Source organism: Necator americanus, chromosome III (assembly GCF_031761385.1).
Source record: "Necator americanus strain Aroian chromosome III, whole genome shotgun sequence".
Classification (NCBI taxonomy): Eukaryota; Metazoa; Nematoda; class Chromadorea; order Rhabditida; family Ancylostomatidae; genus Necator; species Necator americanus.
The window spans coordinates 5991538-6014221 of NC_087373.1; the positions used below are offsets into that span (position 1 = coordinate 5991538).

At 41.1% G+C, this 22684-nt stretch overlaps 3 protein-coding genes across 6 annotated transcripts; 2 read left to right on the forward strand and 1 right to left on the reverse strand.

Moving 5' to 3' along the window:
* Window positions 1–291: 291 nt before the first annotated feature.
* Window positions 292–10419, forward strand: RB195_008733 (uncharacterized protein; the record flags this gene model as incomplete). Of its 3 annotated transcripts, none has more annotated exons than XM_064195372.1 (20): window positions 292–342; window positions 467–550; window positions 607–687; window positions 781–882; window positions 939–1007; window positions 1101–1223; window positions 2802–2864; window positions 2958–3105; window positions 3162–3248; window positions 3325–3475; window positions 4016–4216; window positions 4286–4412; window positions 7990–8101; window positions 8161–8246; window positions 8374–8556; window positions 9119–9202; window positions 9300–9425; window positions 9483–9511; window positions 9565–9593; window positions 10226–10419. In XM_064195372.1, 20 exons carry the CDS (start codon window positions 292–294, stop codon window positions 10417–10419), a joined length of 2130 nt encoding a protein of 709 aa, XP_064046515.1. The 3 variants fall into 3 exon arrangements, with proteins under 3 accessions (XP_064046515.1, XP_064046516.1, XP_064046517.1); XM_064195370.1 differs by lacking the exon at window positions 10226–10419 and adding exons at window positions 6004–6123; window positions 6459–6536 and having other exon boundaries at window positions 9483–9581; XM_064195371.1 differs by lacking the exons at window positions 292–342; window positions 467–550; window positions 607–687; ... (14 more) ...; window positions 9483–9511; window positions 9565–9593 and adding an exon at window positions 10101–10119.
* Window positions 10420–12187: 1768 nt separating this feature from the next.
* On the reverse strand, window positions 12188–13967 carry RB195_008734 (uncharacterized protein; the record flags this gene model as incomplete). The annotated part of the gene is made up of 4 exons (XM_013448301.2): window positions 12188–12204; window positions 12272–12403; window positions 12469–12547; window positions 13890–13967. The coding sequence occupies 4 exons, from the start codon at window positions 13965–13967 to the stop codon at window positions 12188–12190; spliced, it is 306 nt and encodes a 101-aa protein (XP_013303755.2).
* Window positions 13968–14109: 142 nt separating this feature from the next.
* RB195_008735 (uncharacterized protein) lies at window positions 14110–21088 on the forward strand (the record flags this gene model as incomplete). Of its 2 annotated transcripts, none has more annotated exons than XM_064195374.1 (13): window positions 14110–14283; window positions 14353–14466; window positions 16169–16253; window positions 16308–16445; window positions 16519–16661; window positions 16719–16822; window positions 17644–17751; window positions 17820–17963; window positions 18037–18138; window positions 18210–18303; window positions 18495–18598; window positions 20838–20906; window positions 21016–21088. In XM_064195374.1, the coding sequence occupies 13 exons, from the start codon at window positions 14110–14112 to the stop codon at window positions 21086–21088; spliced, it is 1452 nt and encodes a 483-aa protein (XP_064046518.1). The 2 variants fall into 2 exon arrangements, with proteins under 2 accessions (XP_064046518.1, XP_064046519.1); XM_064195373.1 differs by having other exon boundaries at window positions 16519–16589.
* Window positions 21089–22684: the final 1596 nt, after the last annotated feature.

Sequence of the window (22684 nt, forward strand, 5' to 3'; positions counted from 1 at the left end):
TACAGATTCAATCCGACTTCCACAGTTGCTCGCGGTATTTACACGGTTCTACTCTCGACGACATTGTTCGTTTCTGATTTATAAACTGTAAGTTCTGTGTTCAGGACCTAATTCTTTTCTCGTATAAGTGTTTTTTCTTCTTTGTTTGATTGTTGATCTATGTTTGCGCTGACGTACGTTGCAGATTAATGTATTTTCTTTTCTTTTTTTTCAGAGAAAAAGTTAGCTGCGAATTCGCTGCATGCATTATAATTATTGGTGGTCTAGTCCACGTTTAAAGAACAGGTCATCATGGCGGAGAAGCGCAAGCTCCTTGCCGAGATTGATAAATGTTTCAAAAAGGTAGTCGTCTTTCTTCCATATATTTTTTCGTAGATGATTACAAGTATTTTTATGCTCCTACACTTTCTTTCCTTTTTCTTTCGTATTGGAGATAGGGTGATGGCCTCTAAAATTCCCTATTTAGATTGATGAGGGTGTAGAGCTGTTTGAGGAGACGATGATGAAGATGCAAGAAGCGAATAGTGATAACCAACGGGAAAAATATCAGGTACTTCTTCAAATTCATGCTGATATCTTCCCTTAACATCTTCGCAAATATTTCAGGATGACTTGAAAAAAGAAATTAAAAAGTTGCAGCGGTTAAGAGACCAAGTGAAGGGATGGCAGAACTGCTCTGAAATAAAGGTCTGCTTTTTATTTTTGTTCTGCCTTATTTTATTACTACGATGCACTTTTATCACTTCCTTCAAATCCACGTTACATACTCTTTTATTATAGGATAAAGACAAGTTAACCCATTATCGCAAATTGATAGAACAACGGATGGAGCAGTTTAAGGACATAGAGCGGGAAAACAAGACGAAACCGCACAGCAAGCAGGTGATAATGTTCTCACATTCCTTTGTGATGATTCGAATTTGAATTTCTTCTGTTAGGGCCTGAGTGCAGAAGAAAAATTAGACCCACGAGAGAAAGAAAAGGTGGAAACGATCGAGTGGCTGCAAGTCTGTTTTTCCCCGAACTTTTTTTTTCTGAAAACTTGTTTTCTGTTCATCTCTTTCTTAAGAAGTTCTGACATGAGTTTCGCTAATGTTTAGAGTCAAATCCGTGAGCTTAGCGACGAAGCAGATCGTACAGAATCGCAGATCGAATCGATATCATCTGTGGATGCTGGAAAACGACGAGGGAAGAAAGAAGACGGAAAGAAGGGCGAAAAAGAGGTACTTTATCAAAGTTTCTCTTCGTTTCCTCAGATTCTAGTTTGTTTTGATTAGTGAGGGCCATTGTAAATGTTCTTGTCTAATATGTATCTCGGAGGCCACTGTTAAAGTGCAGATTTTTAGGGGAAAACTAAATTATTTGATTTAGATTCAGTAAATTCGAATTGTGTGGCGTAATTATATGACGAAGTGTTTACTTGTGTAACCAATTCAGTATTAGCTGTCTTTTCATAAACAGTTCTACGCAAGCGTCGTTCATATCCACGCTGCCATTCCATTTTTATTTGTTCTTCTGCCCGACCCGTTCTGTTCCTGTTCTATTCCAGTTCTCCTCTTTCATACTGTTTATCTTAGTAGTTCTGAACCCCAACACTCGCTGTGTTAGTATCCAACAGCAAGTATTGCTCCATTCCCGCGTGCAGCGCTCTCGATCGCTGCTGTTGCCCCATTTTGACGCATTTCCAAATTATCTCGAAAGTAATCGTTTCACATTCACCTCACCTGTCAAATCAATAGTGTTCCAAAGTCAGCTGTGTATGTACAGTTCATTCGCTTCCAAATGTAATACTCGGCAAAGATGTACGTGGTGAGCTATTTTACTTGGTAATTTTTTTCCCAAATGTTGACAAATAACTTGTGATTTTTGTCAACTTTTGCTACCTTTCTGTAGTTTTTCTGTGGAATTGTGGGTTCAATTGATTGTTCGTCTGGCTCTTTTATGTAGTGTTTTGCTGCAGATTAATTCTTATTTTTTTGGAAAATAATTATCCATTGTTGCTGGGACGTTTTTACACTTACTGAAGCTATAGTACGGGTATATCAGACATGTAATGTTTAGAATAATCGGATTAAAGGTTTTTTTTTTAGAGATTTTGACTTTGAGTTGATTCCTGTAAGTTCCAGTAATTTCTGATTTTTCTTCGGAAGTCCCTTTTGGACTCGATCAGTTATGATTCTCAAGAAAAAAAAAAACGCGTGGGATGTAATTCCTGATCTTTTTTATAGGAATGTCGCCATGCTGATTTTCCAGTTTTTAAATACAGACTATTGACGATTGCTTATAATTGTTGTGATAGTTTTTATTCCATAGCTACACCTGCATGTTTATGCGTTGCATATTTTGGGACTTTTCCTGTCCAGAAAACTGTTCAAACCAGCAGCTGAATCGAAAATCATGCGATATAAATCTGTGAATTTAAGGAACTAATTACACTTGCTTCAAAAGATTCTAAGATTTAGGTCAAGTCCGAAGGGTGAGTTATAATATAGTGCATTATAATCAGATTTTTAAATCAGAATTGGGTAATGGATGCGGGTATCTACTTGTCTTCTTTTTGAGGTAGTGAGTTGATGAGGATTGGATAGGTAGGATCAGCCGTGGATATGTGATCAATAGATTGATTTGCTTGCGTAGAAATTACCCTCATATGTGCAAGTGGTTATAGCAGTGCACTAAATTGGATTTGTTTATGAGATATGCAGAAATTTTCTTATCTTCAGAAGTATTTGCTATTGAATGGGACATCAAAACTCGTCTTTTTTCGATTTACGGAAGATACTGTGAATTTTTTCTTGTAGAAGCGCATGGAGGAGTTGAAACGTCACCTCGACCGAATGAAATTTCATATGGGTAAATTGGAGGTGAGCTTTTTTCTAACGTTCTCCTCTTCTGCTTGCTCATATTAAAACGCATCGCCACCTTTTTTGTTTGACATATGTCTCGTCGATCCTTAGGTCTGCATGCGAATGGTGAACAATGAGTCTCTGGAGTCGAAACGAGTGATGGATGTGTTGAAAGACCCGTTGGAAATGTATGTGGATGCGCTAGTGGATCCGGATTATGAAGGCGATACGGATCATTTGGAAAATCTGGATCCGGAAGGTTCATTGTATCAGTTTTCTTAAGTCTATACTACGAATAATTTCATTCGACTTTAGACGCTTACGAGGAGTTGAATTTGGGAGCGCTGAGTGCACAAATTGGCGGGATTCAAATCGGTTCGCTGGATGAAGAGAAAGAAAATGGTAGGAAAAGAACAATTATTTCGTCGAAGTCTCTGTAACTTTCTCTATTCTCCATTGATTTCTTTCTATATTTCAGGTCATGATAACGGTTCTGCAAATGAAGGATCTGGCATTGATGAAGGGAATTCACGAAGCGGTGGATCTCGACACGGCAGTCAAGACACTCCGGCCAGTCCTGCTCCACGTAGGACAGTCGCCGCTGCTTCTGTTCCCGTCACACCAGCAAAGTTGGCCAAGTTTATCCTCATTAGATTATTGGTCCAGAGTAGACTTAGGCATAGCAGATGGACCATCTACCAATAAACATTTCTAATATTTTTGTTATTTTTGATGTTTCTGAGGACTATTTTACTATCTCCAGTGCTACACTTATTCGTTACAATACGGTTGGGACATGTTTCCCATTTTTGGAGTCGGTTACGCGCTCATCACCTTATACGCCTTACATATCTTTTATTAGCGCCAGTGTTTCAGAAAAAAAAAATTGAAATGATGTCAGCGCAGTTATTTTCAGTCATAAGTGGGGTGATTCCTACGTTATGCAATTTTGCAAATGTTCCTGTTAAATTACATCCGCTAAGTCCTCTAAGCTAATATTTCCTACGGTCATATTCGTGTAGTAATGATTCTTAATACACTAGAAATATAGCTTGAGTGACATTTTCGACTGTGCTTTCGAAAAGACTTTTTCTTGGTGCCTACGCTAATAACTTTTGCTTTTTTTTTGCATGTCGCTTGCCAAGTTTTCTTCAAAAATTGTGATACAGAGACGGCTCCACGGAAGCTGGTCAAGTGAGCTCATTGAGCGGAGTGAATCAGGCCACACCTCCGCCTCCTCCTCCTGGAATTCCGTACAATAGCGTAGCTGCCGGACGTATAACAGCTTCGTCGTCCTTAACGAACACAAGCGGTCCTACGACATCACCGCCTGCGAATGTCGTCAACGCGAAGACTACGGTAATTGCAACGTGAGTGATATAAATTCAGTTTTCTTCTTTTTTTCTCCTTCTTCTGCGAATCAACGCGAATGCTTTCAGGCGACCAAGTGCGAATAGCAGTGGAGGAGTTCAACTGGTTCAGCTAGTCACATCCACTTCAACGCAACAAAATTCAGCGTCTATTCAAGATGACGATGCAGGATCGACGATTTCAAGCCAAAATGAGGTGAGCGAAAGCTTTCAAATACATTTGCGTGCTTCCTATTACCTTCTTATTCTTCTAGTCTGTTTGAATGCATTAGATTTATCACATGCTTTTACGTTACCTCTATTTAAGTAATAATTGCGGCACTGGAACAAAGTATGTAAGATTTCTTTTACGATGTAGATATTTCCCATTCATTATCTTTTCGTTCGTAAGTTCTTTTCTCAAAAGATGTTTTCAAACAATCCATGCTGAACTAATGATTCTCACACTGCTAAGAATCAGATGCAATAAACGTAGGAACCTCACGTTCTCATGAGAATGGGAAGTTTTCGTTGAATCTCCTTTTTTGTGACACACAGTCTCATGTGCACTTGCTTGCACGTGATGAATTGTTTTAGGAAGTAGTCTTAGCAACCGCAACATCAACGGCTATCACGTTTGGTCTAGGTAAGGAAGTTGAGGAAATCTTTCTTCCAAACTTTGATCGTAGAACTACTATCGTTCCATTTTTTTTTACGTTTAAAGGCATCACTCCACGAATCTGAGGTGGTACGGATTTCTGGTGGAGTATTCGTTTATTGTGGATTGTAGATTATTGAGAGAAGGGTGATTCCGTTCGTTTCTTCCTAACTGCCGTAGAAAACGGCCGTAAGATACGGCTTCGAGCGTTCCGGCGCACTATTTTCTACAATGAGTTCGATTTGAGCGCGCAAGCCTTGTGCGCGCGCCGCATCTTCCGGACCGTTTTTTTTACGGGAATTAGGAAGAAATAGACGGAATCACACACCTCTTCATAATCTACTATCCCGTATACGAATACTCCACATGAAATCCGTACCACCTCAGGTTCGTGGGGTGATGTCTTAAAAAAAACTTCCCTCAAATCTGCGCGTTAGAAAAGCTTGGTTTCTACTAGTATATGAATGCGGAATCTTATACTACTATTTATCATTTGTGCTGCCGTAACTGTTGTCTAAGCGTCAGCAAAGAACTGGTTCACTATGCCAGCTGGAGTCATTCAATCTTATGCCTGCATGTGACATGCGATGTGTAGGACAATTTGGTCTCGAGTCTCTGTTTATGTTGCCAGGAATTGGTTAGCTTCTATTTCTCATGTTGTATAGAGCTATGACTATTCTTACTGTTTCTTTGTAATCCTCTCAATCCCATAATTCAACTCACTCTACTTTCTAAGATATAAAAAGTGAAACGAGGAAATGGGCACTCAGGAATTGACCTTGCAAATGTCTCGTTGCATCTTTTTTGAGAACCACCGAGACGTCCTTTTATGTCAAGTTTTTATGATCTTTCTGTTTTTCACACCTTATTCAATGAGTTGTCATTTCTACCGGTGTTTACCAACTTATTCCAAACAGCTTTGGTGCACAGTTTTATTTCTTATACTTCTGCAGGCTCCTGTATGAAGTAGCCTTTCTACCGCTCTATTTTTTTTTATTTGTCGACATTTTCTGAGATGGTAAACTGATAGAGTTCCTACGAATTTTGATCCAGTGCCGTAAGAAACGTATATAACATGTGAATTTCTTCTCCGTAACAGTTTCTTTCCTCTTGCCTTGTTTTTCTCGACCTTGTCTAGATAGGGGTTCAGGGTGGTGCCACATCGACTGCCGATAACGTGGTAAATAAAGCGGATGAGTCACGCACATCAACAGTTCCGCAACCGGGTGCTACCAAACCGTTAGCAACTGCCAATGGCACAGCAGCTGAGGTGCTTCCCTCTAGCAATTAGTACTAGTCTAGCTGAAAGTGGGGTCGAAAATAGTGCGGAGAGCATATTTTAGAAACCAAACACATTTCGACCCCACGGCACTAGCTTAGATGAAAACGTATCGTGATGTCTTTGGTTTGATAGAACAGGCTGTAGCAGACATAGTTGACTTAGTCACAAGTCATATGCTGCTATCGGCCGTTTCCTTCAGTTTGACGCATGCTATGCGATAGTGAATGTGCGCTAGCAGTAGTGGTGATGTGATTGTGAAGCTTGATTTAGTCTAGGCTTTCGTTCAATGATTATATGAGAAAAATTCACCTGAAAATTTCAAGAATCCATCGTTGTACACGCCAACAGAGACAACTGCACAGCAGTTCGCGTTCACCAACAAACTGTACGCGGCCAATGAGGTACGCCTCCGTGTCGAACCTGTCTGTAGTTAGAAAATGAGGTCTTCCATTCTTCTTTGAAGTACTTTCGTTCTATAATACAATTTTGAACTATTAGTGACTATTCCAAAGTGGAAATCAACTTCAATTTTCAACTTTTTAAATTATTGCTATTTTTGAAAGGTAGTATGTTTCCTTCGATTCTACCACTATTTACACCATTTTGATTTTAAAATGAAGCAGTTTGAAACAAGATACGAATATACAACTAAATTCTACACAGTTTTTTTGTTTAAGCTTTGTTTAGATTTAAAGTTGCTGAAATTGTATGTTTTCTATTTAGGATTTCAGGTTTTTAATAACATATTTAACTGTGCTCTTTTTGGAATTCTCATGCTTCATATAGTGTTATGGTTACGTAAATGTTGTTAATTGCGTATTCATGTCATATCAAGATGATTTCGGAGCCTTTTCACATTGAAATCCCGAATATTCAAATTGTAACTTTCTCAACATTACGTCTTCGCTTTCAAAGCTGCCAATATGAAAAGGGTATAAGTTGTGACACCATTTTTTTTCTTGTCAGTTTTAGACTTTTGTCAACAAACGGCACGGCAAGGAGTCGTCGATAACGCCCGAACACGTATCAGATAACATTTTCTTTTGCAATACTCGGCCTAATCGCTTCCTAACCTGCGTCATAAAAAGGTTCTGATCTGTAGTTAACTATCATTGATGTTCACTCCTTTTTTCCTTGATTTCTGAAATTAGATTTTCACACAAAAATTATCTGCTTATTTTGCTAAATGATGATATGAGAATTAAATAAAATTATAATGTTTTACCTTTTTTTCGAAAACATTCTACATAAGCTGTCTCTATTTGCTGGTGTTGCAGGAGTTAAAGTCTAGATACGGGTTTCCAAATTATAACAATGGGGCTGTCGTATTCCAGAGAATGGGTTTACGTTTCTTCCTGTTATTTCATTCAAGAAATGAAAATAAAGAATACAACGCGCCACTTGTTTCCCGGTTTGGACTTTTGCCTGTAGAAAACGTTCTCCGACGTGCGCTTCTTTCAATCTAGTTTATGACGCCATAAATTCGGTAATTGTTAACTGCGTCATCCTTGGTGTCTGGGTATCTCTTATGCGACAATTCTTTGAATAATCTCAATGGCCGCTATATATATGTATAATGCGTCACTAGGAGCATTTAGAAGAAAAACTCCGTTTAAGCTGATTCGATTACACCATATTTTTGTCATATTTTAGTGCCGAGTTCGCTATTTTCAATATTGCTTAGCCCGAATCCTTCAGAATAGTTTTTGGAATAAAAAAGTCTTTTTTCGTACATTTGAATGCGTCTTGAATTGTGTGGATTTAGTTGGCGGTTTGTCTTGTAACTTGATCGTTCTATGTTTTCTGTCGTTCTATAGACTTCCCAGTGTCTTTTCTCGATTCGATTTCGTTTAGGCATCGGCAGCTCTGAGTGCAGACGGTAGCACGGCGTCTGCAATGGCAGACGTCGTGGAGGGAGTACAGAGGATTCCTGGCGAATCTGGAAGTCCTCGTCGTTCCGGTGATGGTATGTGTTAGAGTGAATCTATTCTTATAGTAGTAATTGATTTTTGCTTTTCGTTCCAGTAGGGCTTGACGCTGCGGATGATACTCTACGGGTACTTCGTTTATCGCAGCAAAATCAACAACCAGTCAACACAGAACCGCAACGAGTGAGCACAGTTTTTCTAAGCTGTTTTTTCCTACTCCCTTGTCTTTTGTTTCCCGTTCGAGTTTTCTTAAGATTTTGAGTGTTTTTGATTTTTTTTCTTGGATTACACATCTGTAGACTTTATTTAGGCACACATTCCTGCTTGGTTGGGCGCTTCTCCATTAGGTCGTACACAAACTACAAGTGAAATGGAAATGCAACTAGCTGCCTTGGAAGCCTCACTTGCACGAACTCCTTTGCCGATGGACAGCGAACGGCCGCGAACGTACTTGCCGAAAATCCCATGTCCGTGCGCTTCTTACTATCCTCAGGTACTACTACCACCTTTCTTTCATGTCTTTACATCTTACATGTGATTTCTTTACCTTGTTTTTATGTGTTTAATACCAATTAGTACTGATATTAGTGATATCCATACTAATAATATGGTATGGACTTCATATTCGACCTTTCTTGATATCTTAAGCATAAGCACTTGCAATTCTTCTGATGGAGAAATTCACTTGTTGTTTCCGCAACTGTATTTTGAGTGGATACATTTGTACAATATTCTGAGCCTCGAATTTTCCAACGTTGCTTGCCGTCAAATTGTGTTTTGTACAAGTTTGCTAAATTGTGGCACATTTAACTTTTGCCCTTTTCTTTGGTGCTCGTCAAAATTTTTATCTACAGAGAGCGTCAAACATAATATTGTGTAGGAATGTAGTTGGACTTTGCTTTCTCATTTTTTTCGACTTGGTTAGCTAAGAACTACAAATTCAAATGTTGAAAAAACTAAAATCGAACTAAAGCTTTTTCGTGCAGTAGTCGAGTGACATTGGATTGATTTGCTGCTTAGAGTTCATGTGGATCGATATGAGACAATTTCTTCAGGTATCGGCACAAAACGTTGACACTCTCGAGTATTACTTGAGGTTGAGTCCAGAGACGTTGTTTTTCATCTTCTACTACATGGAGGTTTGTAAAATTTGTTAACATGTTTATTATTTCATTCTTCCTATCTTATGTAGATGCGTTTGTTCACGAATTTTTATTCGATATTTTTGATTTTAAGGGTACAAGAGCGCAATTATTAGCGGCAAAGGCATTGAAAAAGTTGTCTTGGCGCTTTCATACAAAGTATCTCACATGGTTTCAACGGCATGAGGAACCGAAACAAATAACGGACGATTTTGAACAGGTGATCTTCACTTCCTGCACTAAAAATAGTCGAAGTTTATATAGAACGTTGTTTCAGGGCACTTATGTGTACTTCGATTATGAAAAGTGGTCACAACGAAAAAAGGAATCGTTCACATTTGAATATCGGTACCTTGAAGACAAGGATTTCGAGTGAAGCCAGGACAAAGTGGGTTAATTCGCTTGTTTTTCTCATCTTTTTTTTTTTTGTTGTTCTCCTTGTTTTTTTTTTTTTGAGATTTTCTTTGTTGCTGCCCAATTGTCATATGAAATGTGGTGTGGAACAAGATAGTTTTGGAGTTCAACTGTAGTGAATGTATAAGTTTTGAGAGTTTCCTGGGGGAAAATCGAAACCGAAGTGCAAACCTTTGGCAGTGGCTAGAATGTTTTCTGCTCTGAGAGAGAGTTGGACGTGTTCCGAGAACCCATCATCACTTCTTTATAGGTATCTTCTAGTGCCTAATTAGTCCCGTATTTTTTTTTTTGATACTCTAGAACTCATTGACGTGTGTTTGAATTTATAACGGAAGTAGTTAGGATAACCCTTTGAGCCCCAACAAGACACATGCTCTATCCCTATGAGATCAAACGAGAGAAGAATCCTCCCTTTTTATGTTAGTTAGAAAGAGAATAGGATGAGAAAACTTTGGAAATTTGGCCACGTTTTCGCTGTTGCATGTTAAATCTCTTGATTGGTACAAGAATTTTTGTTCCGATGTATCCACTACTTTTTTCTTCTCACTATTACTTCTGGTTTTTTTTTTGTTCTGAGGTCATTAAAACGAATTCACTCTGTTTCAGGATTTGCTGTCATGGGTTCCACTGTACAATACCTCCTGTCTCTTCATTTGTTATCTCCAATCTCCCTCATCATGTGGTCATCTCGAAGTCGTGTGTTCTCCATCGAAACGTCGTCGTCATCAACGTCATCATCTTCATCATCTCCAGTGTGCTATCATCCAGTGCTGGCCGTTCGTCTCTCATGTTCTAACTAGTGTCCTTTTTTTCACTTCTTGCACGCATCGTAGTGGTGTTTCGTTTCTTCTCATCAACTGGTCATTTCCCCCCTTTCCGAATCAGTTAGTTATTCTTCTGGAGCAGTATTCACGGTGTTGGGGTATTTTTCGTTCTCGCCTTTGGTGTAGCGTTTTTTAGATAGTTTTTGCTCGTAAGTAGTTGTTAATCTTGTATGTGATGGGCACCGTCTTCTTTGGTATTGGGAGAGTCCCCGGATATCTCTGTTCCGGTACGGAAATAACCGAGGTATGCGGTCGTAGGTTGTTAGGTGGTTATAAAGCGTTCCCCCAGATAGTAGGTTAGGGCAAGGGTACGCAAAAGAAATTTGTTTCTAGTGGGGTTTCGTAATTCATTGGTGCTCCTTGTTTTATTGTTCCTGTTTTTTTTTCCACACTGTGATTTTGAATAAGGCAGCTTATTCGGTCTCCAACGTTCTTTTCCCATCACCTGCCCAACTCTATAGACTGGCATGAACAGTTCCTCACCCTGTGCAAAACTGCGCGCTAGTAAAACGAAACTCGGTTTTGTTTAGTACTCCTGTATTACGTAGTCTCTCGTTACGGTTCACAGTAAGATCTTCTCCTGTGATTCTTTCGTTGTTCTACTCTTCTCCTCAACTCGTTTCTTCTGCTCCTCTTTCTTTTTCGAAACAATGCTTTTCTTTTCTTTTAGTCAAAACAACTCCTTAAATTCGTTGTTCCTTCTTCCCTTTTTTTTTGATTTTCGGCAAGGATGTTGGGTGAGACGTGGGGGCTGTGTCCATCCACCCGTCGCCTACTCGTGCCCCCTCTTCATACAGACAACACATTCGAGATGAGGCAAACGCCGCTATTACGAACCTCTGGCTGCATGCGATCCTCACTTTACACACACAAACTATCCATCCTCCTCTTCTCCTTGATTCTTTCTTGTTACCATTTTCTATTGGAGATTTTTATTTGTAAAAATAAATTTCTTATTGTTCACTGTTAGTTTTCTTCGACATTTTTACAAATCAGGATGTATTGTGACTTTGTTATTTAACATTTCATACAAAAAACGAGAACTAGTAACTAAACTCGGACAAAAAATGAGAACTTGAAATTGTAACTGTTGTACCGTAATGGTCGATCCGTGTCGGAAAAAGTTCTAAAAAATAGATCTATGGCCACGAAAAGTCATCAGTTGCGGTGCATTACTTGTAATTCAATTGTGTTGGTTATGCTAATTTAATAATTTTAATCTAATTTATTGCTCAATATGGGAAAGGAGTAGATTTTCTGTGGTGGTGTCTTGGTACTCGGCGCTAGTAGCCGAGTATATTACGCATGGATCAACAGGTTTTTGTTCCGGAGACGGTAAGGACGAGGGAAGGGGGAAACAAAATGGGTTTCCAGTACAAAAGACATTTTATAAATCCAACTACACATTTATCTCAGCTTTTGACCTTCAGACCAGAGTTTCACCTTCAACTCCTGTAGCCATTGTGAGAGTTAGAAATTCTGTAACAGTTCCAGTCCACGGTGCCTGTCGAAATCTCCGACACTCGTTTAATTGACGTTTTTTTTTTTTGAGAATCTTATGTGTTGTTTTTTTTTCTTGCTTATTTTCAGGATTTCTTTTTATAGAAAGCTATTTATAGAATCGTAGAACTAATAGAAATGTCAGTAGCAGTGAAACTACACAGAAATCATGCTCATGCTACACTTTACACAATTTACACATGCAGACATTATCATTGGAGAGCAGAGGAAATCCATGACGTCTTCACATAGCGAAATATCCTGAATGAAAAAGTAAATGAAGCTAACAGCTACAATTAAATTACCGTATTTTTCACATTATACGGACCAATAGTAGAAATAACAGTGACGCCAACGATAGCGATAGCGGTAGCTTTGTATGCATATGCTTTCCATAATTTCTTTCGACGTACTTCACCGGCACAACGTTGGAATTCTTGTGACGACATGTCCAACACTTCTAAAATGTAAGAATCAGATCTTCTGGATCGTAACTGGTGCCGAATAGAGGAAGAAGGGACGAACGAGCGCGGCTGGCTAGATCCTCTAGTCTTTCACTTCTTTCCGATAATTTTTCGATATTTGATCGCATCATGCCCATTACCTGAAGGAAAACGAATTTTTGTACGAGAAAACCACACCGTGAAGATTATTTGGTCTTTGGTTCTTATGATATGGTTACTCTCACTTATGCGCTGCTGAATTGGAGGAGAGAGAAAAATTAAGAAAGGTCAATTTTTAGATGCAGAGATCTCTACAGTTCTACAACGAAAACGATTTGAGTAGTGGTGCAATGGCGTAAACGATGACATTCGTGGTGGGACCCTCAGCAATCCCAATTGGGACATGGTCAGCAGATGAGCAGGGAACTAACAGGGCGGCCACATCGGGCGCAACTGTGTACATAATTGCACTACGAGTCAGACGGCTTTCACCCGACTGTACAGTAGAGTCACAACGACATAAATCACGCTGCACTTGCGTAAGCGGCTGCGCTCGAAGCGAAGCGCAACTGCGTCTTGTTTCATATCGTTTTGACCCTACTATGACTGCTACTGTACTGCACCGATATAAGCTCGTAATCACGGAAATGGTACAGTATGGCAATGTCTATAGTCCGGTTAAAATGACATGAAGTACGGTGCATTTGCGTACGCGCGGAGAAACGGCGAGGTGGAGGCAGCAGTTGGAACCGAGCTGGGAGCTTTGCAAACTGCAGCGATGGTTGGTGCCAGCAAGGGTTTCACCACGTCCCTAGCGGCTACGCTCCACCGCACTGCCTCAAGAGAAGATGCGTACGCAATTGCGTATGTGCTTCATTTCGTTTTGACTCTAATGTATGCGGCCGCTATCGCTTAAAGGCAGCATACCACGACTCTGAGGTGGTGCGGATTTCAGGTGGAATATTTGTACACGGGATAGTAGATTATGGAGAGAGGTGTGATTCCGTCCATTTCTTCCTAATTGCCGTAAAAAAACGGCCCGGAAGATGCGCGCGTGCACAAGGCTAGCGCGCTCCAATCGAACTCATTGTGGAAAATAGTGCGCCAGAACGCTCGAAGCCGTATCGTCCGGGCCGTTTTCTACGGCAATTAGGAAGAAATGGACGGAATCACTCTTCTCTCAGTAATCTACGATCCCGTACACGAATACTCCACCGGAAATCCGTACCACTCCAGATTCGTGGGGTGATGCCTTTAAATACGAATCACTGACCCGAATTTGGTTCTTCGGGTGAAGATACGGCTGCGAATCGTAAAGCTTTTTCTGGTTAAGCGTGCATAAGCAGGGAAACACATCATTTAATTCAGTGGTACTCGCTAATGGAAGAATTCTTCTATGACCACATGTACATGCTCAGAAAGTGGAATCCTCGATCTCACTGGTGCGGTTTTCAGGATTTATGCTTTCATTGAAGCCTTTTTAGGTGATAGGATGTCGCTAACCTCATCGAGTTGACGTCGGGTCTGCATGATCTTGTCGTCACAACCGATCTTCGAAACGGGATAGTTGAAATTCTCCATCGTTCGACAAATGAACCATGGTTCCGTACTTGTTTATCACAGATTCACTATTTACTTTCTTCTAAACTGTAATATCATGTTTATACGAAAAAACATGAGGTTACTCATTCACTAACATCTCGACCATCAAGTGGTCGCTCACATGTCCACTACTGACATCACGGGTTTGGGTTCACCCCCGACCTCACCGCCAACACCGCTTCATCGCTCACGGACCGTACAATCTCGAGTTAGCGGTCGGCGAATGTTTTTCGAATTTGACACACCGGAAGCGTTTATCTCTCCGCAATTATTCGCCGTAAATCCAAGTGGAAATGTGAGCGCATAATTTTCTTCCGAGTATCATAATTACAAGTCGATATAGAGCTTTCATATGTTGTTGTAGATGATTTATTCGGTTAAAATCGAAATGAAATTAACACTTGATCCAGAAACACAGGAAGTAGTTATGGTAATTGCAAGTCGATTGATTTGTCGCTGTTCAATCCATACTGGGAAGGTGAGAGTCGGTTGTGGATATTTTTGCTAATTACACACTAAAAAGCGATCCATTAGCGTCTATTTCTAATTCTATCCAGAAAGTAAGGGTTTTATATCCTGCTTTTCTAACTGTAATATTCAAAAACGGTTTGGAGATCGTACCAAAACGAGAGAAAGAACCAACGGAAGGTAAGGGAAACTCGTCCATAGAAGTTATTCGTGAATCCTTCGATGGGATCCCGTTCCAGTGGTGACGCTGGAGCAGAATGAATTATTGGAAGCGATAATGATTAGACATTGATTGACCATCAAAATTACCTTGATCGTGTACGCGTCGTGAAAGTCGGTCGTTCTCATGCCTAACGAACGATTCCGGCTATCGAAGCCTAGGAATATCGTGCGCAAATCGGAGCGCGTTCCATCCTAGGGTCCGCGATATACTTGGGTCAAAATGATCTGAAGTTAGGTACAGCTTCCACGCAATTCGGTGAAAAGTTATAAAGGTTATAATCCTTGTGGAAACATATTGTCACCACAAACATCGAATGGAACTGACGAAGGTCCCACCTCGATTGCGGCCGGTGTGCTGCAGTGGTTCCGTGATGCTTCCGACAGATTTACAGAAGGCTCTAGCGCAGTTCACCCTCAGTTCATCGGATACGCTTGATATCGTGGAATTCCACTAGTTTTCTCCTCAACATTAGCGATTTTCCAGAAACCAAAGCAAAATTGAGCGATGCCTATAGGTATGTGTCGACATCACCGATGTCACTTCGCATTCTGCAAGTTTATTTTGCTGCACAAGAAAATTTCATGAATATTATAAAATTTTATGGGTAGGTACAACCGGTGAGAGGCGGTAGCAGAAAGAGCCGACTAGAATCATCCAAGACTTCGTTTTCAAACACCTTTCGTCAAATTCCAAAGGTGGTGGATGTAGTCCAGTGGTAAGAGGTCCCACAGTACCAATTGATTGCTCGATGCCAGATTGAGACAACAAAGTCCTTCGTGCCCCAGCGTCAATAAATTGGTGTAGATGGCTCAAAACGGCGTGAAGCACGGACAGTTGCATAAGCGGCTGCGCTCGAAGCAGCGCGGTGGAGCGTAGCGGTTTGGATCGTGTGGGGATCCTCGCTACCGCCACCCATCGCTGAAGTACGTCACGGTCTCACCTCGATTCCAATCGCTGTCTCCATCACACTGCTTCAAGCACAGCTGCTTAAAGGCATCACCTAATCTGGGGTGGTGCGGGTTAACGGTGGGTTATGCCTATACGGAATCATAGATAAAAACCCGCACATAGATTCCTTCTCTAGATTCGTGAGGTGATGCTTTTAAGCAACTGTCCGTGCTTCACGTCGTTTTGACCTAGAGTATATTAGAGGTTTCTGGAAGAATAAAAACAACGGGCTAATAGATGGTCAGCTGGTCTCAGCAAGTAATTGTACACACTAGATATGCGTTCTTAAACCTCAATCCATTCTGAATTGAAGTTTAAGCTATCGTTGCCTCCTTGATCCTTACGTTTTTCCCCTCAAAATGATCCGTTATTGTCTCTTCAAGAATTCATCGACGGTACACCTTTTCCAATTATACTCGTGTTAATTATTGTATTGTACTTACACGGTATTATCGATTACTCAATGAATTTCTTCATAAAAAAAATGCTAATGGTTTAGCAAAATTTCCGTTTTTTTCCCAGATGTGTTTTTTTTTTTCAGAGCACTACTTATGTAATCGACTACGACATCACTGCTGATGAACTACGACAATCCAGCGATATGTATTTACTAACTGATAACATAGGTAGGTTACAGTGGTTCTTTGGGTAGCATCGTGGATCATGGATTATTGTTTCAGCCGTACTAATCACATATAATCCGGAAAACTATCATTTCTCACAGTATGTTCTGGCACTAAATGATAAAACAGAAAAAGCAGTGTTAACAATGAAGAGAACAATTACAATGCCGGCGTTAAATTCCAGCCTGACAATAGGTGCGGTGATCACGTGATTTTCAAACAGCGATTTCCTTGAAATTTCCCGGAAAATGCTTTTTTTCATTTTCAGGAACGGGTCTTTTAAGTGACGGATACATACTCGTTACGGGATACAGCGGACCAGACGAGCACGAACGACGTGTAATTGCTTTACTGATCGCTGCTGATCCGTACAGAGCCTCTTTAATCCATAACAAAAGTTTGACGGAAATGGTCTAAACTGGGGTTTCTGTTCCAGTTTTTCAGCGTTCTGTAAACTAATCACTTCAGGTCCGGCAATTTGAGCGATTTTTGCAACGTGCCTATCCGGAATTACGAGTGCTTGCACCTGGAATTTTTGCCGAAAAAGATGGATTGATTTTTCTGTTGAAGAGGTCAGTGCCGTTAATGACGAAACACTAAAACTTAAATAGATGGGAATTACAATGGAAGAGGAGAACCCGAGTTCACAGAAGCGGATGCTAACCTCATAAGCTACGTTCCACCATGAGCACCGCCGCTCACGGTGGCGTGTCTTCGAGCACAGCCGCTCATCGTGGCATAGGTACGATAGGGAGGAACTGGACGCTCCTCGGATGAAGAGGGTCTAGCTGATGAGGTGCAGCTCAAAAGATGAGAATTTCTTCGCCAACTGTTTAAAGGTGAAGGCGGTCCTTTCGCCAACCGTCCAAAAATGAAGGGGTCCCTTCGCCAACCGTCCAAAAGTGTGAAGGTCCTTCTCCCAATCGTCCAAAAATTAAGTGGATGGTGGCACCGGCTCCGACTATCGCATCTGTGCATCGAGATCTCATTTCGAACCGAGTCTGACATGGAAAATTGTAGCGCGGAATTGACGTTATTTCACAAAAAAAAAGTTTCATTCACACAAATGATCGATTTGGGAGATGTATAGTCGCGTCAGAATGACATGAAGCACGGTGCATTTGCGTACGCGCTCGAAACGGCACGGTGGAGGCAGCACTTGGAACCGAGGTGGGACCATTGCAAACTGCAGCGATGAGTGGTGCCAGCAACGGTTCCAATACGCTTCTGACCGCTACGCTTCACCGCACCGCCTCGCGAGAAGCAGCGTACGCAATTGCGTACATGTTTCATGTCGTCCTGATCCTACTGTAGTTAGAAATGTAAGGATTAATTTTTGAGACAGCAATAACTAATAGTAACCTGCAAGTTAACGAAGTTAATCCGATTTTAGCATTGAATACGATCTTTTTGAAACATCGCTAATCGGAAGAGCATATTTCACTCCGCGAGGAAATCGAGTTCGTTGCCAAATTATACCCGTTGACAATAGCTCCGTGCTGTGAGTTTATAAAAATGAAATATAAAGGAGACGAAGAGGGAAACAACATACAAAAATATGGGATTCAGATTTTCTCGTCTTTTATGCATTCGCCATGTTCGCCAACTGTGTCATCGTGATGACAATATCTGGATGACAATAATCAGTTCGGATTTCGCCCAGCTGAGCACTTGGCGATGGCGTTTCTATCTAAGCGCTTTGCTCTACATCATGTAGGTCAAAAATGTGAACTAATCAATAGTTCTATGTCCCCTCAACCACCCCAATCGAGGAAAATTCGTTTAGAAAAACAATTACGTTAGTGTTGAGAATAGTTTTATGGCTACGACGTATTGATCGTGGAGTTTCGCTACTTCTTTACATAAAATTACTTCGTTGGCTGTATGGGTAAGAACATTGTGATTGATCTAAATTGATTTATTGATTCATGAAACCCCTGGAGATTGATGATTTTCTAGACCATCGATGATCCCAGTGACTGCACCACCACCTACTTTTAGTATGTATGGGCTGAATATGAAGTCATTGAAATTTAGGAAGGTCCCAATCAAGGTATGATGTTTTCAAAATGAAAATAAAAGTAGAGATGTGACCTCTTACTGCAACAACTTCGTGTTTTTAAAATTAAAAACTTTCTAGGAAAAAAATTTCTGGACACTTTAGTATACTATACAGTCCAGCTCGACTAGTTAATTACGTAAATATATGTGAGGAAAAAATTTAAAAAAGATCCACTTTTCCAGCCAAAACTCTACTCGATGGAAAACGCATTTGTAAGCTACCCGTTGGCTATCGATTGTGACAAAAGTGGAGGAGTGATTACTGCAGAACTTGGATCATCACTCAAGTAATATCCTGATCTATGTAGAGTTTAAATCCAGTAGTCATTTTCTACAACTGTCCGGTGACATCATTACAATCTCTCAGAAACGACGGCAAAAATCTCATTTAATTTCTTTACGAAACCAAAAATTATAGATCTGAGAAAAAAAAAACATGAAGGGCATATATTCAGGTTTTCCTGTTATCCCAACGAGGTTTTGGTGCAACTTTTTTATTGACCTGACATTTCGACAACTTCGTCTTTATCAAAGGCTTGAAAATGGCTCGAGGTCCTATATAGAATAGTGCATAGTGTACTTAAAACGATATCGAGGCTTCACAAGGTGAGAGGAGAACTTTTATGGGACATGCACAGTATCGAAGACCTCGAACCATTTTCAGACCTTTGATAAAGACGAAGTTGTCGACGCGTCGGTCCAATAATAAATTTTCACCAAAACCTCGCTGGCATAACAAGAAAACATGAATACAGTTCCCAACGTCAAAGTTTCAAGAAGAGAGAACTTGGAAATTATAAAGAACAGGTTTCCTGAGCTCACGAAGGTGATTAGTGCATCGGAATAGGCGGATGATTGATATGATACGACAGTTTCTTCATAGACGATCTAGAATGGTTGTGCAGCCAGGTCCAGCCTGGCAGCAGTGGATATTTGAGTGACCCGGGTCTATTAGGAGCTAATAACCGATTTATTTTGATCTATTGTCCTTGTTTACACCAAAGTAAGGAAAAAAATAAAATACAAAAATAAATACAAATATAAATACAAATAAACTGAGGACATCCTTTGGTCCGAAAGCGGTTAGACCGTGAAAACAAGCAACAGAATCAAATTTAATCGAGACGAAAAGGAACATTTATAAATCCTATCTAAAAGATGAAGAGCACGGCATCGATCAATCCATACAAGGATGCGCCTATGTATTTGAACTCAATCAATCCAGAGTCGACTACTCACAGTCAAACCTGCTACTGAATGCGCTATAGTCGTGTCAAAACGACATGAAGCACGGGAATTTGCACAAGCGGCTGCGCTCGAAGCGGAGTGGTGGAGCATAGCGGTTGGGATCGTGTAAGGATCCTCGCTACCGCCACCCATCTCTGCACTTTGTCATGGTCCCACCTCGGTTCCAACTGCTGTCTCCACTGCTCCACTTCCCAGCGCGGCCGCTTACGCAACTTCATGTCGTTTTGACTCAACTGTACACCCACTCTAGGCATGTGGGGCCCAGCTGACAATCACAATAAGGAACTATCTTAGAGCTCAATGAATGCATCGGAGCTTAGTGTGCGACCATCCCAAAAAGAAGATTCGCTGCAAGCATGGCGTCTCTTTCTTGTTCTTCATAGAAAACTGATTATTACGATACATTTAACAACATAAAGACTGTGAAACAATGCGGGTGAGCGCAGTCGGTAAGAGGTCCGACTGTTACTGCGCGATCGATCGATGGTTCGGAACTGCCCTGATGCCAACTAAGGTTTTCATCCCTCCGGCGTCGATAAATTGATACCAGACTTGTCTGCGAGGATAAGAACACTGACTTTATACATAGGTTGATCCCTGCAAGTCATTGTATAGGCCAATACGCGTTAAAAACCTCAACGATTACGCCTGAGAACTTTAAGAGACAGAATGTTTACAGAATCCCGCTTCTCTTTTCTGGATCAGAGCATCTCAGTGAAAAAGATGAAAAAGGCCACATGATGAGGGAATTCCTTAGGAGATTAAAGGATAAATAATAAAGTTTCTGGCGTTGATCAATCCGCTTGGGATGCGCCCCCACGTTCACTTCAATTCAGGATCGTTTGAGGTTTACGAACGTGTATCTGGCCTACACAATGACTTTCGGTGGCTAGCCGATGTCTCAAGTCAGTGTTTTATCCTCCCAGGCAAGTCTGGTACCAATTTATCGAGCCCTGAGGAATGAACGGCTTGGTGAGCACTAGGGCGGATTCGAACCTTCGATCGATTGTGCAGGAAGTGGAACCTCTAACCGCTGCACTACACCCGCCCCCTTAGGAGATTATTTAGTTAAATATGTTGAGAGTAGATGCCTACTCCATTTAGGGAAAATCAATTCTTAATGCGAAGAAATAATAGGAATAGTTTCTATTACCTCTTTCCTGTGTCTCGACTTCTCTTTCTGAACAAAAAGACAATAATTCCTGAAATATACATTTATATGCAATTATCAGATAGATTGAATACTAAACCCTAGTTTTTCTTCCCTTCGAATTCCAGGATAAACTATTTCCCAAGCCAGAACACTCCTTCAAGTTTGTGCAAGCTCGCAGAACACTCCGTTTACAGGTAAGATTTGGGCGCTGGGAATGATTCCCAAAAAATATTATTTCATCTGGTAACTGCATTTTTAAGTTAAATTACTACCGTACCGAAGAGTAACAAGTTTAATTTGCAGGAATTTCCCTGCTTTTGAGAAAAGTCCGCTCTTCCGTCGCTCTGTCGGGCAGCGGAACTGGGAGCTGCTGTGAGGGGAACATTTGTTCCGGAGCTACTTCATAAAGTTTCTTTACTTTCTGTGCTGCTGTGATTGTACTTGTACTATGTACTGCGATGTAATGATATCAAGCCAAAATTACTACTATTCTGATCTGCCACTAAGGACAAAGTTTGTGGAAGGGAATTGAGGTAGATCTCCTATTAATAAAATGTTTTGAAGTATAGGGATATCTGCACATAAGTAGACATAAATGAACAGTTAGTGGATTGAGTTAATAAGAAAATTTGAAAATGAATTTGGCGGCGAGCTTGTTAAATTTTGTTGAGGTTGGGTAGTTTTATCCCATCCAGAATATAGCAATAGTGAGATGTTTACTCCCCTCATTTTCTTCACTAAACACAAGATAACCGGCTGACGTTTATCCATAACACACTAATACAGTTAGGAGGTTAAAAGTATAAGTGAACAATCACGCACGACCCCCTCTTGGTTGTTCCTTCGGGCGCCTTGCCTGTTGCAGCACCACCCTCCAGAACGGTCCCGCCGCTCTTCGTTTTGGGTGACCCTTGCTGTATCAATCGCTACGGCGTCACTCGCCTTGAGTCGCTTAGAGTCGAATCCACCCCTTCAAGATGTTACACTCTCGACCGTACAGTACCAGTGCATTGGGGCTTGCCCTCAGGTAGAACGAGATGTCCAGTCACTTGCAGCCGAACCTCAGTTCTTCGCAAAGAGGTATAGCACTAAGCTTGACGAACTGACAGGCTCCCCATGACTGTGAGTGAGCTCTAAATAGAGTGGCTTCCAGCGTGATATCAGAGAGAGAGAGACCAAGAGAGGTCTCTGCTGGAGTATCCGTGCAGTGAACACATCACTCTATCTCGTTGGTCGACGTCTTTGAGAATGTTTCTTCTCTTTTGATCCACTGCAAGGCTCTTTTACTCCGTCTGTCATCGGTTCTGCATAATTTGAGCGATCCATCTAGGCTTTATTTCCAATGCATTATGGTGCATCGTGGAGACGGGACGCTCCTCTTAACTCGGAGCTGCAAAAGCCGGCTAGGTGTTGTGTGTGCCGTTTAAGCTGTAGAGGACATCACTCAACAGCTCTGTGAGCAATAAGTACTTAGATGTGGCATGTTTCCGCTGCGCAACAAAGCGCTGGAGGTGAAGTCGAAAAGGTGAGCCCGAAGCTTTTCGTCCGTCATCACTGCCGGGTGTGAATGCCGCCACAGTTCTCTCATACTTCTATTCAGCTCGTCCTGCAAGACGTCTCCCGTATTTATGGAGCATCCGAAGTACACAAATGGTGAAGTTTCCACGATTTGAGAGCCTTCATGTTCTATTCCTCTGTTCTCGTAGCAGATTTCTTTCCTGAACTGGGTCTTCCTGTATATTCTCAATCCTATCCTCTATCTTGGTCCGTTTAATTCCTTTCGCTCTGCTACCTCTCAGAAACAACGATAGTGTTAAACGAAGTTTTGAGCGGAATATTCCATCAACATGTATAGCTCTCTCTCTTGCCAAGCAGACGACTCCATTATCCATTCAATGTAGCCGTAAAAAGCCTCACGATATGATACCGTTTTGTCGCACCCCTTTGCAACCGCTATGGCTTAGAGGAGGTG